Genomic DNA, 15,906 nt, shown 5'->3' on the forward strand with positions numbered 1-15,906 from the left:
CCCCATTTGAAAAATTCCAATGACATTGAATAATATGACTTTGGTTCCTCTTTTTTTGTGTTTATCAGGGATGAGCGCAGGCCGCAATATGAGTTTACAGCTGAACGTCCATTCTTTGACAATAGTGTGCGAACACCTGGAGGAACCTTCACAGAAGATCCCCGTCGCAAGTTACCTGACAGAGGCCGCGAGTTCTACACAGAATGGGACTCATACCAGGGGGATTTCTATGACCCACGTTACTTTGATGATCTGCGTGAATACAGAGATTACAGAGACCCCTATGAGCAGGACATCCGCAAATACAGTTATTTGCAGAGGGAGCGTGAGCGGGAGCGCTTTGAAACAGACCGTGAACGTGACCATGGGCGGAGAACAATGGAACACAGCCAGAGCCCTTCTCACCCTCATCGCCCTGCCAGTCCTACAGCGTCCCACTCCCTTTCTGAGCGTCTACCAAATGACTCTGATCGCCGCATTTGCTGTAGATCCTCAGAGCGAAGTGCCAGCTGCAGTTCACTCTCACCTCCGAGATTTGACAAGGCACGACCCGATCGGTATAATAAGAGCAATAAGCCAGAGAAGGAGAGACCATTTGAAACTGAACATGGTACTGGGGGTGATAAGGAAAAGTGGTCTGGGCGCAAGGAGAAGGGTGAGAAACAGAGGGTGAGAAAGCTTAAATTGCAATCTCCCAGCATTCCATCGACTGAGACAGTGCCTAAACTGGAAAGAGAAGTTAGTCCAGATGCAGGTCTTCGACGCAAAGTCAGCAAGTTTCCTCTTAAGGAAAAAGAAGGCTCAGGCAAAGGACGGCTAGACCTTCCACCTTGTGTGGTGCAGCTAACACGTGTGAAGGAGAAGGAAGGGAAATTGCTTGGTCATGCTGTCCTAGAAAAACAAAGAGTTAGAGGTGGGAATGACAGTATTCGGCTTGCATCACCTTCAAGCGATCAGAAAAGTCCTCCCTTCCGCATAGATCCCCAAAAAGGAGATATAGTCAAGCATGGGAAGGTGCCAAAAGACAAAAGCCTTGAAGTTGTAGACAAGGATGGTAAAATGAAAGCCAAAAAACGTATGAAAGCTGACCCTAGGTATGATGGTTGTAACTCTGTGGATGTTGACCGTCTAGCTGCACGAAAGAGGCGTTTTGAAGACTCCATGGGGAAGACCGATCAACTGAAGAGGGAGAGTCCGGAAGAGGAAGAGGGCAGTAGACTGGGACTTAGGAAGACACCTGACAGTGCTATGGCAAAGGAGAATGAGGGTGAAAAGAGCCCATTGCGAAAAGTGGTGCATAAGATGGAGCATTGCAAGGCTAAATCTGAGAGACTTGTTACTGTTTGCAGTCCTAAAGATGAACAAGAGTCTGAAATAGTCTCCATGGGAATGGGGCTTGGACTCAGTTTGGAACTTCAGTCACGACTTGGAGAACCAACGGAAGAGGCAACCGATCCAACCTGTCTGAAAATTCAGTTTTGGGGATCAAGTCTCACGAAAATCTCTGATGGGAGTCTTGACCAGGACGCATTCACGCAACTGCCGCAACAAGACAATGGCGAGCAGGGTGTAGGACTATACAAAAGTAAAGGGGAGACTGAGGAACGACTTGAGTCTGACCTTGACCACTCTCAGAACTGCAGAAAACAAATGGAACAGAGCCGACAGCTTCGGCTGAAGCTAGAAGAGCCTGACAAATCACATAAATCAGAAAGCCCACAAGACGGTGACACAGAGGACTTTGAAAGGTGCCGTCTGGTGCATGAGGTAGGAAAAACACCTCAAGATGTTACAGATGATTCTCCATCTAGCAAACGTAAGAAATCCGAGAGTTTTGACTTTGACTTGCTAAGTGGTAAGAGAGACCGCAACTACAGGTCTTCCTGTGAATTAAATGAAGACCTTGACCTGAGTGTCATATCTTTTTCTGGTTCTGGTCCCTTTCCCTCAAATGAAGAAGAGTGTGCTTCCCGGTTAGCACAATCAGTTACCAATAAAGAGACTAAAGACTCTCCAAAAGAAGAGGATAAAGTCTACTCGCATGTAGATTCATTGAAATACAGCTTGGACATGACACCTAATCGTTTCCGTTCCCCTATCACAGAATTTCCTAAGCTTAAATCAGCATTGCTTGGGTGTAACGAGCAGCTACTTCAACGATGGGAGAGCAGAATCAAATCTGACTGCCTCAGAATGGACATGACCTTCCCCAGTAGCATTGTGAAACAAGAAAGCATTTGCAAACGTCTTGTGTGTGAACTAGAGCCTGGAGAAGTACCGTCAGATTCAGATGATGATGATGGTGAGAACAAAAACCACTCCCCTAAGCCCAACACCTCACTGTCCTCTATCCTCGGGGAGCGTGAAGAAAGGTTGACAGGCCTCAAGCTCTCATGCTCCCTGGAGAAGAACAAGTTCTATTCTTTTGCATTAGACAAGACTATCACTCCAGACACACAAGCACTTCTTGAGCGAGCCAAGTCATTGTCCTCCGCAAGGGAGGATAATTGGTCCTTTCTTGACAGAGACTCTCGCTTTGCCAGTCTTCGCAGTAGCTCAGACAAAGATAAGGTAGAGTCTGTACCACGACCTATCCCGTCTTGGTACATGAAAAAGAAGAAGATTCATGCCGACTCTGAAGGTAAACTGGATGACAATAAGAAAGAACCCAAAGCAGAGGATCTGGAACGGCAGGAGCTGTTTGCATCTCGTTTTCTTCATAGTTCAATCTTTGAGCAAGATTCACGGCGTCTACAACATCTTGAGCGTAAAGATCCTGAGTTGGGAGTTGGCAGACATCCTGCCAAACAGGATGCTGTCAAAGGACAACCTGGGCCATGGGGAGGGGACCTTCAAGAGCCAATAGTGCTTTTTCATAGCCGCTTTCTGGAGCTTCAACAACAGAAGGAGACCTCATGGGGCCACTTTCCACAAGAAATTGAAAGTGTTGATGAGAGTGAACAAGAAGAGTCTCCCAAGGTTTTAGAGTTCATGCAGAAGGCCGATGTTAAATCAGTCAGCCCTTCTCTCATCTTGCCAATTTCACAGTTTCTTTCTTCACCCAGAGAGATGTCTCCACAGCAGGAGAAAGAAGTTGTTTTAACTACTTCATCCTCTGAACAGACTGTTTCACTGATTGAAGAGGAAAAAGTAGAACATAATCTTGAAGTGTTCCCACCCCAATCTCTTCTAGTAGAGATCCAACCCCCTTCCTCGATTTTAATCACACCCTTATCACCTTTCCTTTCAGATGCTGAGGTTAAAGTTGAACCTAAAGAGGTATTATGTGAACCCAGAGTTACAACTGAAGGCAATCTTACAGTGGATCATACATCTTTCCTTGATAATAAGCCTCCCACTCCTGGTACCACATTAAGTAGTTTTGAGGCAAATGCTGCTGAATTCACCTGTTCTGCTTCCCCCAAGGTTGACGAGAATATAGAAATGGTAAAGATAGAGACCCAGCCAGAGAAACCATATTCTAAGGACTTTGACAAACCTCAGAAATCTGACGATTCCCAAGAGGCTCACATACCAGTCTCAGAGGCTGGAATCAAACCAGCAAAGCCAATTCGCAAACAACCCAAGAGTAAAAGAGCTAAGCCAAATGTGTCAGTAACACAAATCCTGGAGCCCCCCAAAACCGTTGTCTCTGAGAAACCAGTAACTCGAAAGAGTGAGCGAATTGACAGAGAGAAGCTGAAAAGGTCTTCATCTCCACGAGGAGAAGTATTAAAGGCATCATCAGAACCTAAAACCACAGCCAAGTCACCAGTTAATGTCCCTGACTCTGAGAATGAATCAATCCTAATCCACGGAAGGAGCAGACGGCGAAATGTTCGGTCAGTTTATGCCACACCATCTGAAGGGGATGCCCAGCCACCATGTAAAGAGGTGGTGGAGTCTTCCTGCTCCACCCGTAAGTGTGGTGTTGACAAGGATCTAGTGCAGCAGCAAGATGCATTGAACACATCTACCTACACAAGGCGAGGTCGCCCACCCAAATCACGCAGGCGAGGGGAAGATGTGTCACCAGTGAAAGGGGACTCGCAGAAATCATCAGAGGAAGACATTGACATGAAAGAGCCTGCGAACACTGGACAGGGTTCCAGAATGTCTGAGGGGTGGTGTTCACCCCGTATGCAGAAAGTGCAGACGGCTCAAGTGTCTTCACTTACTGGGGCTTCAATTGGTAGGAAAGCAAGTAGAGTAGACAAACAATCCGAGAGTGCAACATCATCAGGAGAGAAGTCAGTTGATAGTACAACTACTGAAGAGCCTGAGCCCAAAATAAAAGATGAGTCAGAAGAAGCAGGGAAATTATTAGAGGAAGCAATGCAATGCTTGCCACCACAGAAAGACGAAGGAGACAAAGTGCTAACTGATCAAATTGAGAAAAAGTATTCTGAAGGGGACATTGAGAGGATAGAATCTACCCATGTGGAGAAAAGACAACAATCTGAAAAGAGTGGGAAAGTAAAAGCACCAAGGTTTACACGAAATGCCAAATTGGTGACAGAGGATAAATCGCATGGCTTGAGAAACCTTGAGATTCGTGTAAGCGTAGATGATGTGAAAGGGTTGCTTTGCTCTGAGGAGGATGAGGCTGAATCTTTTGAGGCCACTGCTAAAAATGTCAAACCAGGAGTACCAGATAAAGAAGCAAGGACTCAATGTTATCTGAAAGATGCCGCAGAGTTCAGCCCAGAGGAAAAGGAAGATGTTCTATTAGACCCTGAACAAACGGTAGACCCAGCAGCCGCTATTTTGGCACGTCAGATGGAACTGGAACGGGCAGTGGAGAATATTGCCAAACTTACAGTTGTGCAACCTCTTCAACCCTATAAGGAACCACCTGCAGAGCCACCTACCCTGCTGCCCCCTGTCACTGTAGAACCAGAGAATGAAATAGAGGGGGAGAAGTCAACTATTCCTGCCAGTGAAACTGAACTAGCTGCTGCTATTGATTCCATTACTGCTGAAGACATATCTACTGATACAGATGCTTTCACAGCTCCTTCCACTTATACTGCAATTGTTCCTACCCCAGAGCCTCTGGTCTTACCCTCTGCCAATGATGTCTTGGAACCAGAAACACACATGGCTATCAGCAACATTATTGACCCAGACCCAGAGATGGGAGTTTTGATTCCCAGTGCCAAACCCCTGACGACAGATGCTAAAGCCTCTGAATCAACAGTCTCTGGGGCCTCTGCCGAAGATGAGTCCCTTCCACCAGAAACACGCACAAAAAAAGGGAAAGCAGTCAGACCTAAGACTCTAAAGAGGTCCAGAGGACGAAAGGCTGTGAACCGGAAGGGAGAGACTGCTGAAGAGGTATCAGAAGCTGAGACCTCCCCCTTCAAGCTACCAGAGTCCATTCCTGAAGAAATTGAAGTCATCAACTCTAAGGCAGCTACTGCTACAGCAACAGCCACTGTTGTCACCGCAGCTGCTACCTGCAAATGTGATATCACATGCACCATGACTGTGAACACTCCCAAGGAGGCAGAACAACCTGCTGTGGAACAACCCGTACCTGAAGAATCAGCCTTTCACTCTGGCACCAAGAGACTTCCTCATTTCAAAAAGTTTCAAATATCAGCGGTAGCCCCTGCTCTCTCTCCATCCCCTGCTCTCACACCTTCTCCAACCCAAATGAATGTCCCTCCACCCTGCCAAGGCAAGATGCCTGTTTCACCAGACTGGCTTCACAGATCTGAAGAAAGTATAATCCATGCTACTCCTGCAACTCTAGTTTCTGTAGTGACTCCCTCTACCCCAGCAGTAACTGCACTTGGAAGCCAGTCGGCAAATCCACTTATGCCTCCTGATACTAAGGCATCGGATATTGACTCTAGCTCCAGCACTCTCAGAAAGATCCTCATGGATCCCAAATATGTGTCAGCATCAAACAGCAATGCCATTCCTACTACAGTCCTAACCACATCGCTGGCAGACCCTCGCATGTCAGAGAATGAAAACTCATCTGACACAATGGCTGCTAGGCACACGCATCCTGAAGACAGTCCCTTGCCTTTCACTCTTCAAAAACCATCTCCGCTCACCGAGACCCAGCAGAACTTTGGAGTGAAGTTGGTGAATTCAGTCATTTCTTCCCCTACTACCTCTGTCATCAGCCGGATTCCAATGCCCTTTGACACTGAGGAAGCTCCTCGAATCTCCCTAAGTAACCGTAATGCTGGCCTATCTATAACCAAACAGAAATCCAGATCAAGTATGAACGAGAACAACTGTTACCATGGAGTGGATGTGGCAGAGGATGTAAACTGCAGAGGACGGTCTGCAGTTGAGAGCACACCCTACAACACAGGCTCCAGTCGTGGCCTCAGGGTAAATACATCAGAGGGTGTGGTAGTACTAAGTTACTCAGGGCAAAAAACAGAGGGACCTCAACGGATCAGCGCCAAAATTAGCCAGATCCCATCGGCCAGTGCAGTCGACATAGAGTTCCAGCAGTCTGTGTCTAAATCTCAGATTAAGCAAGAACCATTTGCCCCATCCCAGCTTTGCACCCCCAAGGGACCCCTGACACCCACAGGGTACGGACACCCGGGGGTACTCTTAACTGGCCATACATACAATTCTCAGCCTGTCATCTCCACCATTAAGCAGGAGAGTCCTGGTTCTGAAAAATCAGAGTTGTCATATCACACTGGACCACAGGGTAGCGCAGTGAAGATGTTTCAACAACCGGTCACTAGTCCTCAAATATTGATGTACAATCGGGCTGTGATGCAGCAGCACGTAAAGAAAGAGCCTGGAGCAGAATCCAAACCGATGGTGGATATGGCAAAGGCACACCAGACATCCAACCTCAGCCCAATCATGAATCCACATTACCTGTCTTTGACTGGAAACCGCATGAGTCCTAGTCCTAGTACCCCATCTGATCGGTCAGTCCCACACCTCAAGCAAGAGCCTCATTCCCCTCGAGCAACAGGCCACTCACCTTTACCCTTTGCGAAAGTTTGCTCTCCCAGAAACTCAATGTCCCCCCATGCCAGCTCTATAGTTTTGCATCCTGGCATGCCTGAGATGTCTCCATATGTTGCCAGTATGCACCACCCCCACCCAGAGCAGTCTGTTATAATGACCCCGGTGTCACACAGCATCACCCAGTCAGTGTCTATAGGTCACCTCTCGCACAGCGATGTCAGGATGAATACCCCACAGCTCTCTGGAATGAATCATGGAAGACGGGCGAATTCCCTGCCATCTCCCCGCACTGGACCTCCTCAGCGTGCCAACACCATCAGAGAAATGGTGCTGCAGTCACATGCGGGCCCCACTCGGGGAGCCTCAGACAGCTGTGCCGAAGAGAACATGAAGCATTACCACCAGGGGCTGTGCAGACCCTCTGCACCCCAGCTCCAGTCAGATGTGAGGATGATGCAGGCAGAGCAGCACAGAGGGCTGCATCACGCAGGCCTACGTCTGGACCAGTACAGCATGGCCTCCCGAGACATCAGAGACATGCGCGACATGCGCATCCTGATGCACCATCACCTAGGAGAGCACACCATTGCAGAGGGACGTCGGTCACAAACTCCTGAGGCAGGAGCAACCTCAATCACCAACCTCTCTGCTGCCTCCAAGAGTCCAAAAGGCATGACGCAGATGCGGAAGGAGATTCCTAAAACATTGGAGGCAAAGATGTCTCACCCACCTCATACTGAGAGCAGCAGGATCATGGGGGTCCATCCATCTGTCCCTGTTATGGTGTCTCCTCATCATCATCCTCAAGGTGTTCAGCTGATTCATCCAGGTGGCACTGGCTCCTTCCCAGTGTACCGGGATATGCAGGGCTTCCACTCCCAGTTTTCCAGTCACTCTTCGATGGGATTGAACCTGGCTCCCCGTGGCATCACACCTTCCCAGGTCAGAGAACTATGCATTCATGTTTACATTTAGTTCATTAGTTTATCAGATGTTTAGTGTTTTTGCCAGCGTTTTCAGTTAGGCTTGACTTTGACTATTATTTTAGTGTTTCTCTCCTACAGTACATTACTTCTATGTAGATAGCACTGAAGTCTTAATCGTATCCTCAGGATGGTGATCTCAGCCACAGGGGCAAGCTATCTCAGTCACTCTCTGCTGGTTCACTTGGTGGAGGAAGTGAAACCAAATCGGACAACTCCCACCTCCGTCACACAGCCTCCATGGACTTATCCCACATGCCCCGGATGCAGAGGGACACCATTTCACCCTCTTATACTTCTCCCATGGCTCTCTCCCACAAGCAAGAGCTAGCTCTGCAGAAGGGCCCACCAGTCTTCATGCCGAGCCCTCCAGTAGCACCCCTCTCAAGTTCCTCACAGTGGCACCCTGAGGGTAAACTGGGGCACTCAGGATACCGGTCCGTCGATATGGTGCAGCTTTTAATGGTAAGGAGGCTGATCATGGGAATTAAAACAATACTGAAGACTTTCAGTCATCATTAGTAAGGATAGATTAGAATTAGAAATCAGTTTAGATAATATTGCTTATACTTAAAATGTCATATATTTCTCTGATCTGTCTTTGCTCCACTTTTGTTTGTGCAGAAATACCCCATAGTATGGCAAGGCCTGCTGGCACTGAAGAATGACTCGGCTGCCGTGCAGCTCCACTTTGTCTCTGGCAACAACGTTCTGGCCCACCGTTCACTGCCGCCACTGGAGGGAGGGGCCCCGCTCCGCATCGCACAGAGGATGAGGTTGGAAGCGTCCCAGCTTGAGGGCGTGGCTCGCAGGATGATGGTGAGTTGCTAGTTATCCGTCATTGGAATTATGCATTTTAGCACGGTTCTTGTAGAATGTTTTCAAACTAGGACACTCTTTGGTAATGTTTTCTTTGCAGGCAACTAGTTTTCATTACAACTGTGAATGTAAACATGCTTAATATTTCAGTAACATTTCAGGTGAAAGCACAACCGATTTGATGATTGTTGTTTATAGGTGGAGAGTGACTACTGCCTCCTGCTAGCTCTGCCATGTGGACGGGATCAGGAGGATGTTCTCAGTCAGACCCTTCTCCTGAAAGGAGGCTTCATCACCTACCTACAACAAAAACAGGCAGCTGGGATCATCAATGTCCCCAACCCCGGCTCCAATCAGGTTTGTGGTGCATTCTGACTGTTAAGCCATATCAGCATCCATTTCAAATGGACCTGTAATGGCCCTTCTGTATTCAAGTAAATATTAGGTGGAGATAGGAGTATGGTACTGAACTGATTTCAAACAATGAGGTTGGAAACACAACTGACACGTGTCTTGTCTCTTCCTTCCCCAGCCGGCATACGTGGTGCAGATTTTTCCGCCGTGTGATTTCTCTGAGAGCCACCTGTCGCGGCTCGCCCCCGACCTTCTCAACAGCATCTCCAGCATCTCCCCTCACATCATGATTGTCATTGCCTCCGTGTAATACCTCCAATTAAAAAAAACCTCCATTCTCTAGAACCCAAAAGAATCAAGCCAACACCAGCCTTTTTGGACTTTCATCCAGGTTAGAAAACTGGAAATGCCTCAGTTTGGATGGGTTTGACCTCTTTTTGTTGTTTTTAAAACATGCGCTCACTCTTACTTCTCTTCACCAAGTCCTTAAGTCATCCTTCCACCTCTGATTCCACAACTCCCTGCCTTTACGGAGAGCATACGGAAGGGTGGATTGGGGGTTTTCATGATCAATTCTATGATCATACATTTCACTTTTGCAATCGTTGGAGGTAAACCGGATTGCGTCTTGATTTTGAAAGCATTCGAGGAGACGGAGGAACGAAAAGAGAAAGACTGCTAAGGGATGTTTTTACTCTCATTGAAATAATGATTGTGATTTTATTTACATTTTTTGGGAATTTTCTTAGAAAACAGATCCAATCAGTCATTGCACTATGTTGAGAAAAAAAACATGATCTTTGTACAGATTAGAGAATAAAATGCTACCTATTATAATAGACATGCGCCAGTGACCAGCTTTACTTGTGCAAGAGAAAAATAGAAAAAGGAATAATGTCTGCTTCATCAATCTTCTGTACTGCTTTTACTCTTCTACCATCGGCTAACTTGATTTCCTTCTCCTTCATTTCCAGAGTCAACTCTATCCTCAGAGGGTACTATTTGAGTTGTACAGTTTGCACTTAATGCCTCAACAGGCGACCATATATATAATTTGTTTATTTTTGTTTGTCTTATTTACAAGTCAAGGTGTCATAGACAATTGCAAAGCTGTAAATATTATAAATATTTAAAGATTAAAAATATGTAAGGAGGCCAAGTGGATTATATGACAACTCATCACTATCAACCTTTTGGGGGTGGTGAGGGGTGGCAACTGGCAAGGACCCCTACAAAACTCCTAGGAGTGACATTTACAAACTTTTGTTATTAGAATTGATTCTGTGCCAAAATCTCTTTTTCAAAGAACCCCCAGAACCTATTTTCATACTTGACTTTGTATTTGTCACTCAGATCTACTGTACCAGCCTCTGTTTGTACTTTGTTTATTTATATATTTTCTTCATCAGCCCAACCTGTTACAGCATACATACTACTACTCCATTGTGAAATCCTGTCCTCATTTCCATGAATGGCCATAAACTGTTCAATTTGATGTTGGTGAACATAGTCCTTCTGTCTCCCTCCTTGTGTCCTCCACTGCCCTTTACTGTTCCTCTGAAAATACTCCTGGATACCAATATGTGCTCCCAAAGTCAAAAAGGAAATTACTCAATGACAGCTGTAGCATGCTTAACTTGAATAAGGGTAAATCCAATCCGTAAGGCAACGAATGTGACTAAAACTTTAAACAATGCTGGAAATGGATGTGTAAACAGTCTCTCTTTCCTTTCCCTGAACTAGTGTCTCCCTGAGCCAATTCTGTAAATACTCATGTTCTCAATATCTGCTCTTGTGTACTTTCCCTTATTACTGTCTCCGTTCAGGGTCCTCATGTTTTGTTTTGTTTTGTGTGACAAAACAAAGCAGTCCGAAAGACGAAGCTACTTGTGAACCGATGCAGAAAGTAAACCCTGATTTTTGTGGTGTAAATATTTCTATGACTGCAGGCTGAATACTTTCATGGTGATGTTGAAGGCACTTATAATTTTTGTATACAAATGACAAGAAAATACCCCAAAAACAAAATTATTTATCTTAAACTGTCTTTTGATCAATCTTATTTCATAATTTTCAGTGTATTTTGCTGTTCCTCCATGAGGACATTTTTAAACTGTAAAATAAATGGTTGTTTAACATCTCCAGATCATTAAATGGTCTGTCACTCTTGATTTGTGTTTGCTTGCTTTTGCCCGTTGTCTTAGTATGCCTTGTTCCACTGCAGATACATTACTGTATGATATATTACCAACAGTATTATATAGTTACTCTGATTATGCAGAACATTGTTTTCAGGTTACTACTTGTTGTGAAATATGTTGCAGTTCACCTTGAAGTCACAAGATGTCAGCATAGGATAATACCCACAGGGCACAGACATCAGTTCAATGTTTAGTTTTGATCTCCATTTGGCTGAGTTATCAACTAATGTGAATTAAACATGTAATCGCCCTGTCATTGGATTTAAATTAAACATTGGGTGAAAAGACAACTCCCTTACGTTGATGGCTTTTGCAAATCCAATCAGTTTCCCAAATGAATTTAATGTCATTACGCAGATTATTTAGTTGTTGGAATTTCTGTTTGTACTTCTGTAGTGCCTGTAGCCTAAAGCCCACCATGCTCATTTTATGTTTTGAGTTAGAAAACTCTAACTGCACTATTAGTTGACAATCCTAGTTTATGTAGACAAATGGCTCTCATAAATGAATTTTGGAAAACTATCACTAATTCATAAACATGGCAACTGCAGTGAAAAATCCACAGTACAGCTGTGTGTAAATGCATAGGAGAGAGCGATGAGAAGTTGATTTCTCCAACAATGGCCTTGCATTGTTAGTCTTCCAAAGAAAGTCAGACATTTATCTGATATGTACCCATATTTTGCATTTATGTGAAGCAGTCTGAAGATAAGTGACTATGGAGAAGTATGTTTAAAACTGGGATCGGCACAAGGGAAGGGCAATTAAAGTTGCACTTTTGTACTTATCCTCCCCGAGGCTATAGGGCTCTATAGTTTAAAAATGTTAAGACTAATGCCTGAACATTAGGGTGTCCTGCTGCTCCTGTTACATTCAAAAGCACACTGAAGACTCCTCAGAGGGATGCCGATTGGGAGTTATTGGTGAGGAATTCCCTGTGGGAATGTTCGGCGGACAGGCCCGTGTGGACTCTCATCACATTTGAAGGTACTGAAAAGGGTAAAATGAATGTCCTCAAAGGGGGGGACTGCCTGCAGCAAAGAGACCCAAAGTACCCCAACTGTACATTATGGTTTTATAACCCTCAATTTCAGCCATCAAAGGATGTTATAGAGTTCCAAAATGGTGGCTTCTTCCTGAAATGTCAACTGTGGTTTTCGCTTATTTAAACACTTATCCCACATGCTTAATGCAATAATATATAATTTTTCATAACAGTATTTTATATCAGAGAGAAAACGGAGCTACAAAGAGATGTGGAACGGCTGAGGTTGTGAAAATAAAGGTTCTCAAACTACGAGGCCACTGGATATCTGAGGGAGGGAAAGAGGATCATGCTGGAACTCATCAAAGACACATCACGCCTCTCCTCTCTCTCTTTTCATTACAGGAGGAAGAAGGGAGTGTGACCATGGAAAAGAGGTGAAGCGCAAGCGATTTATAGTGCCTCGACAGGCTAAGACAAGGAATGTTAATTGAGGCCCAGCATGAGATGAAGCAGAGATGGTGGAACACAGTGTGAAGAGAGAACACAGAGAGCAAAGGGGAAACTCAAGATGCTGCTCCTCTCCTCACTTTGTCCCCCCTCCTACCCTGCCCTCTGAAATTACAGACCTAGCCTATGACAAAGGAGATGGGGAAGCAGCAGCAGGAAGAGTACGAAGGAAAAAAGTTATGCGTCCTTCATGCTTGCTCAACCACCTCCATCTTTCTGTCATTTTAGTCTGTCTTTTGAAGTCTTAGCCCGCAACATTACATTCCAAAGGCCAAATTGAGCTAGTAAAAGAAAATGCAAAGACTTTGAAAATACTGGTTTTGGCTTTTTCTGACATTGATAAGTGCTTGTTTTCTTGTTTTGGGTTTTAGGCTTTTTGCTCTGATGTTCCATGCAGATGTTGCTCTGAATGTATTATCCACAGACACATTTCAACACATGACAAACAGAACTAGATGGGAAGCATTACAGTTATGTAATGCATTTTTAAAATTCTTTCTTCTGACTCTTAGAGATACCCTAAAGTTACATAATGTAGGGGTATACTCACTTCATCTATGTCAATGTGGAGCATCCACCTGGGTGGATCCTCAAAAGGTTCTCCAGCTGCACCATCGAGAACATCCTGACGGGTTGCAACACTGCCTGTTATGGCAACTGCTCGGCCTCCGATCGCAAGGCACTACAGAGCGTACGGCCCAGTACATCAGTGGGGCCAAGCTTTCTGCCATCCAGGACCTCTATACCAGGCGGTGTCAGAGGGAGACCCTAAAAATTGTCAAGACTTCAGCCACCCCAGTCATAGACTGTTCTCTCTGCTACTGCACGGCAAGCGGTACCGGAGCACCAAGTCTAGGTCCAAGAGGCTTCTAAACAGCTTCTACCCCCAAGCCATAAGATTCCTGAACATCTAATCAAATGGCTACCCAGACTATTTGCATTGTCCCCCCCTCCCCCCTTTTACGCTGCTGCTACTCTCTGTTATTATCTATGCATAGTCATTTTAATAACTCTACCTACATGCATACATCACCTCAATTACTTTGACTAACTGGTGCTCCCGCACATCGACTCTGTACCGGTACCCCTTGTATATTGCCTCGCTATTGTTATTTTACTGCTGCTCTTTAATTATTTGTTACTTTTATTTATTTATTTTAAAAGAAAATGTAGGTATTTTTCTTAAAATTTCATTGTTGGTTAAGTGCTTGTAAGTTAATAAGTGCTTGTAAGTAAGCATTTCACTGTAAGGTCTACACACCTGTTGTATGTGACAAATTACATTTGATTTGATTTGGATCTGGATGCAACAGCAAAATCCTAATGACCTCTTGAATACTCTTACATGTTCTGTTTATAGAGTTGCAGATTTTGTCACATTGGCATTTTAATTGTCTGAACAATAACCTTCGCTGAACCATTCGGAAGAGGTCTAGAGTGGGGGCAGCAGTTGTGCCCTGGAGAGAATTGTGACTCCAAATGATGAATGGGAGGATGTTCACTGTTCAGTAAGCTCTTCATTTGGGAGATTAGACCAAAGAAGCTTGTGTTTTACATATCTGGTTTATGGATACTCTGTGTTGGAAGATTTTAGCGGCATGTCTCGCCCCTCTCTTAACTGTGTGTGGGAGGACTTGATAATAGGGTGGTGTGGAGAGTTCCAGATCCTTGTCAAAAACAGCCTCATTTGGTGGAGCAGCTATATGGAATTGTTTTAAGGTCTTACCAATGATCATTTTGCTATTTGATTTAGAATTTTAAAACCCCTTGAAGTATGGAAAACAAATATGAAAAAATTATTTGTTGAAATGCATTGAATAACAGATTCACTATACGGAACAACAGTTAGTTCCCCAAAAAATCTAAAGGAAGTTTTTTCTGAAGTGTCTGTCCTATATTTACATTTTAGTCATTTAGCAGACGCTCTTATCCAGAGCGCACGGGTGCATACATTTCATTTTCATTTCATAAATTTTCTTCTTCGTACTTGGCCCCCCGTGGGAATCGAACCCACAACCCTGGTGTTGCAAACACCATGCTCTACCAACTGAGCTACGGGGAGAGATATAAGAAAGATCAGGATTTTTATTTTTGTAATCTTTATTTAACTAGGCAAGTCAGTTAAGAACAAATTCTTATTTACAATGACGGCCTACACCAGCCAAACCCAGACGACGCTTGGCCAATTGTGCGCCGCCCTATGGGACTCCCAATCACGGCCAGTTGTAATACAGCCTGGATTCAAACCAGAGTGTCTGTAGTGACTCCTCTAGCACTGAGATGCAGTGCCTTAGACCACTGCGCCACTCGGGAGCCGAAACATACATTTTTTTGGACATGTATTTAACCAATTTAATCAATTTTAGAATAAGGCTGTAATGTAACAAAATGTGGAAAAAGTCAAGGGGTCTGAATCCTTTCCGAATGCACTATACTTCCATCCATTTTTTCAACTGGTACCGGGGGACCTTCAGATGAGTCTTGTGAGGCCTGTGGGCGTCCTAGAGCAAAACAGCCCATGTGTACATGTTTGTGATAGTCTCACCTTTACACAGAGGGGTAATATTAGGCTAACCCGTATGGACTCTACAGATGATTTTGTGAGAAGACCGATTTTCAGGATGTCTCATGGTCTGACAAACACTGCTCTAGCTCTGTCACCTTTCAGATGCATCCAATGCACAAAAAAAAAACAGATACTGCATGTCTATCTTAAATTGATGAATTTTTATGGGGATTATTTTATTATGCTAATTAGATGTCCCCGGGGTCATGGACATCGACTTTAGGGTGTTAATCCAAGAGCCTAGATAAGAACACAGACAATGTGAAAAGAGACAGATGAGAGGCTGCTTGTGGTAGCAGAAAAATAACAGAAGCAGGAAGTACAAGGGAGCAAAGGTCATGTGTATAAATATTTATTCAGTAACACACAAAATGTACAAAATCACACAGCCCAATAGGCCTACTGCTAGTACTGCATTTGGTCTCTGACTCAGTCTTTCTAAATCCTGATTTTGGCCCATTTTTCTCAGTAGAACATGGCTATGCCTCCATACACTCTTCTATGTACAGTCTAGTACCTCCCAGTCCT

The 15,906-nt window shown here is 44.6% G+C and overlaps 1 protein-coding gene across 3 annotated transcripts in view; it reads left to right on the plus strand.

The window, feature by feature from the left end:
• The window catches only part of spen (spen family transcriptional repressor), a 51,078-nt gene extending 39,793 nt beyond the window's left edge, over positions 1–11,285 (plus strand). For all 3 annotated transcript variants that reach the window (XM_014135353.3, XM_014135352.3, XM_014135354.3), the window contains exons 11-15: positions 69–7,902; positions 8,073–8,408; positions 8,568–8,762; positions 8,961–9,119; positions 9,295–11,285. In XM_014135353.3, coding sequence (XP_013990828.2) covers positions 69–7,902; positions 8,073–8,408; positions 8,568–8,762; positions 8,961–9,119; positions 9,295–9,426 — 8,656 coding nt within the window. In that variant the 3' untranslated portion in view covers positions 9,427–11,285. The remainder of the gene's footprint in view (positions 1–68; positions 7,903–8,072; positions 8,409–8,567; positions 8,763–8,960; positions 9,120–9,294) is intronic.
• The last annotated feature ends 4,621 nt before the right edge of the window (positions 11,286–15,906 follow it).

The sequence above is a fragment of the Salmo salar genome, chromosome 13 (assembly GCF_965601325.2).
Source record: "Salmo salar chromosome 13, fSalSal1, whole genome shotgun sequence".
In the NCBI taxonomy this organism is placed as follows: Eukaryota; Metazoa; Chordata; class Actinopteri; order Salmoniformes; family Salmonidae; genus Salmo; species Salmo salar.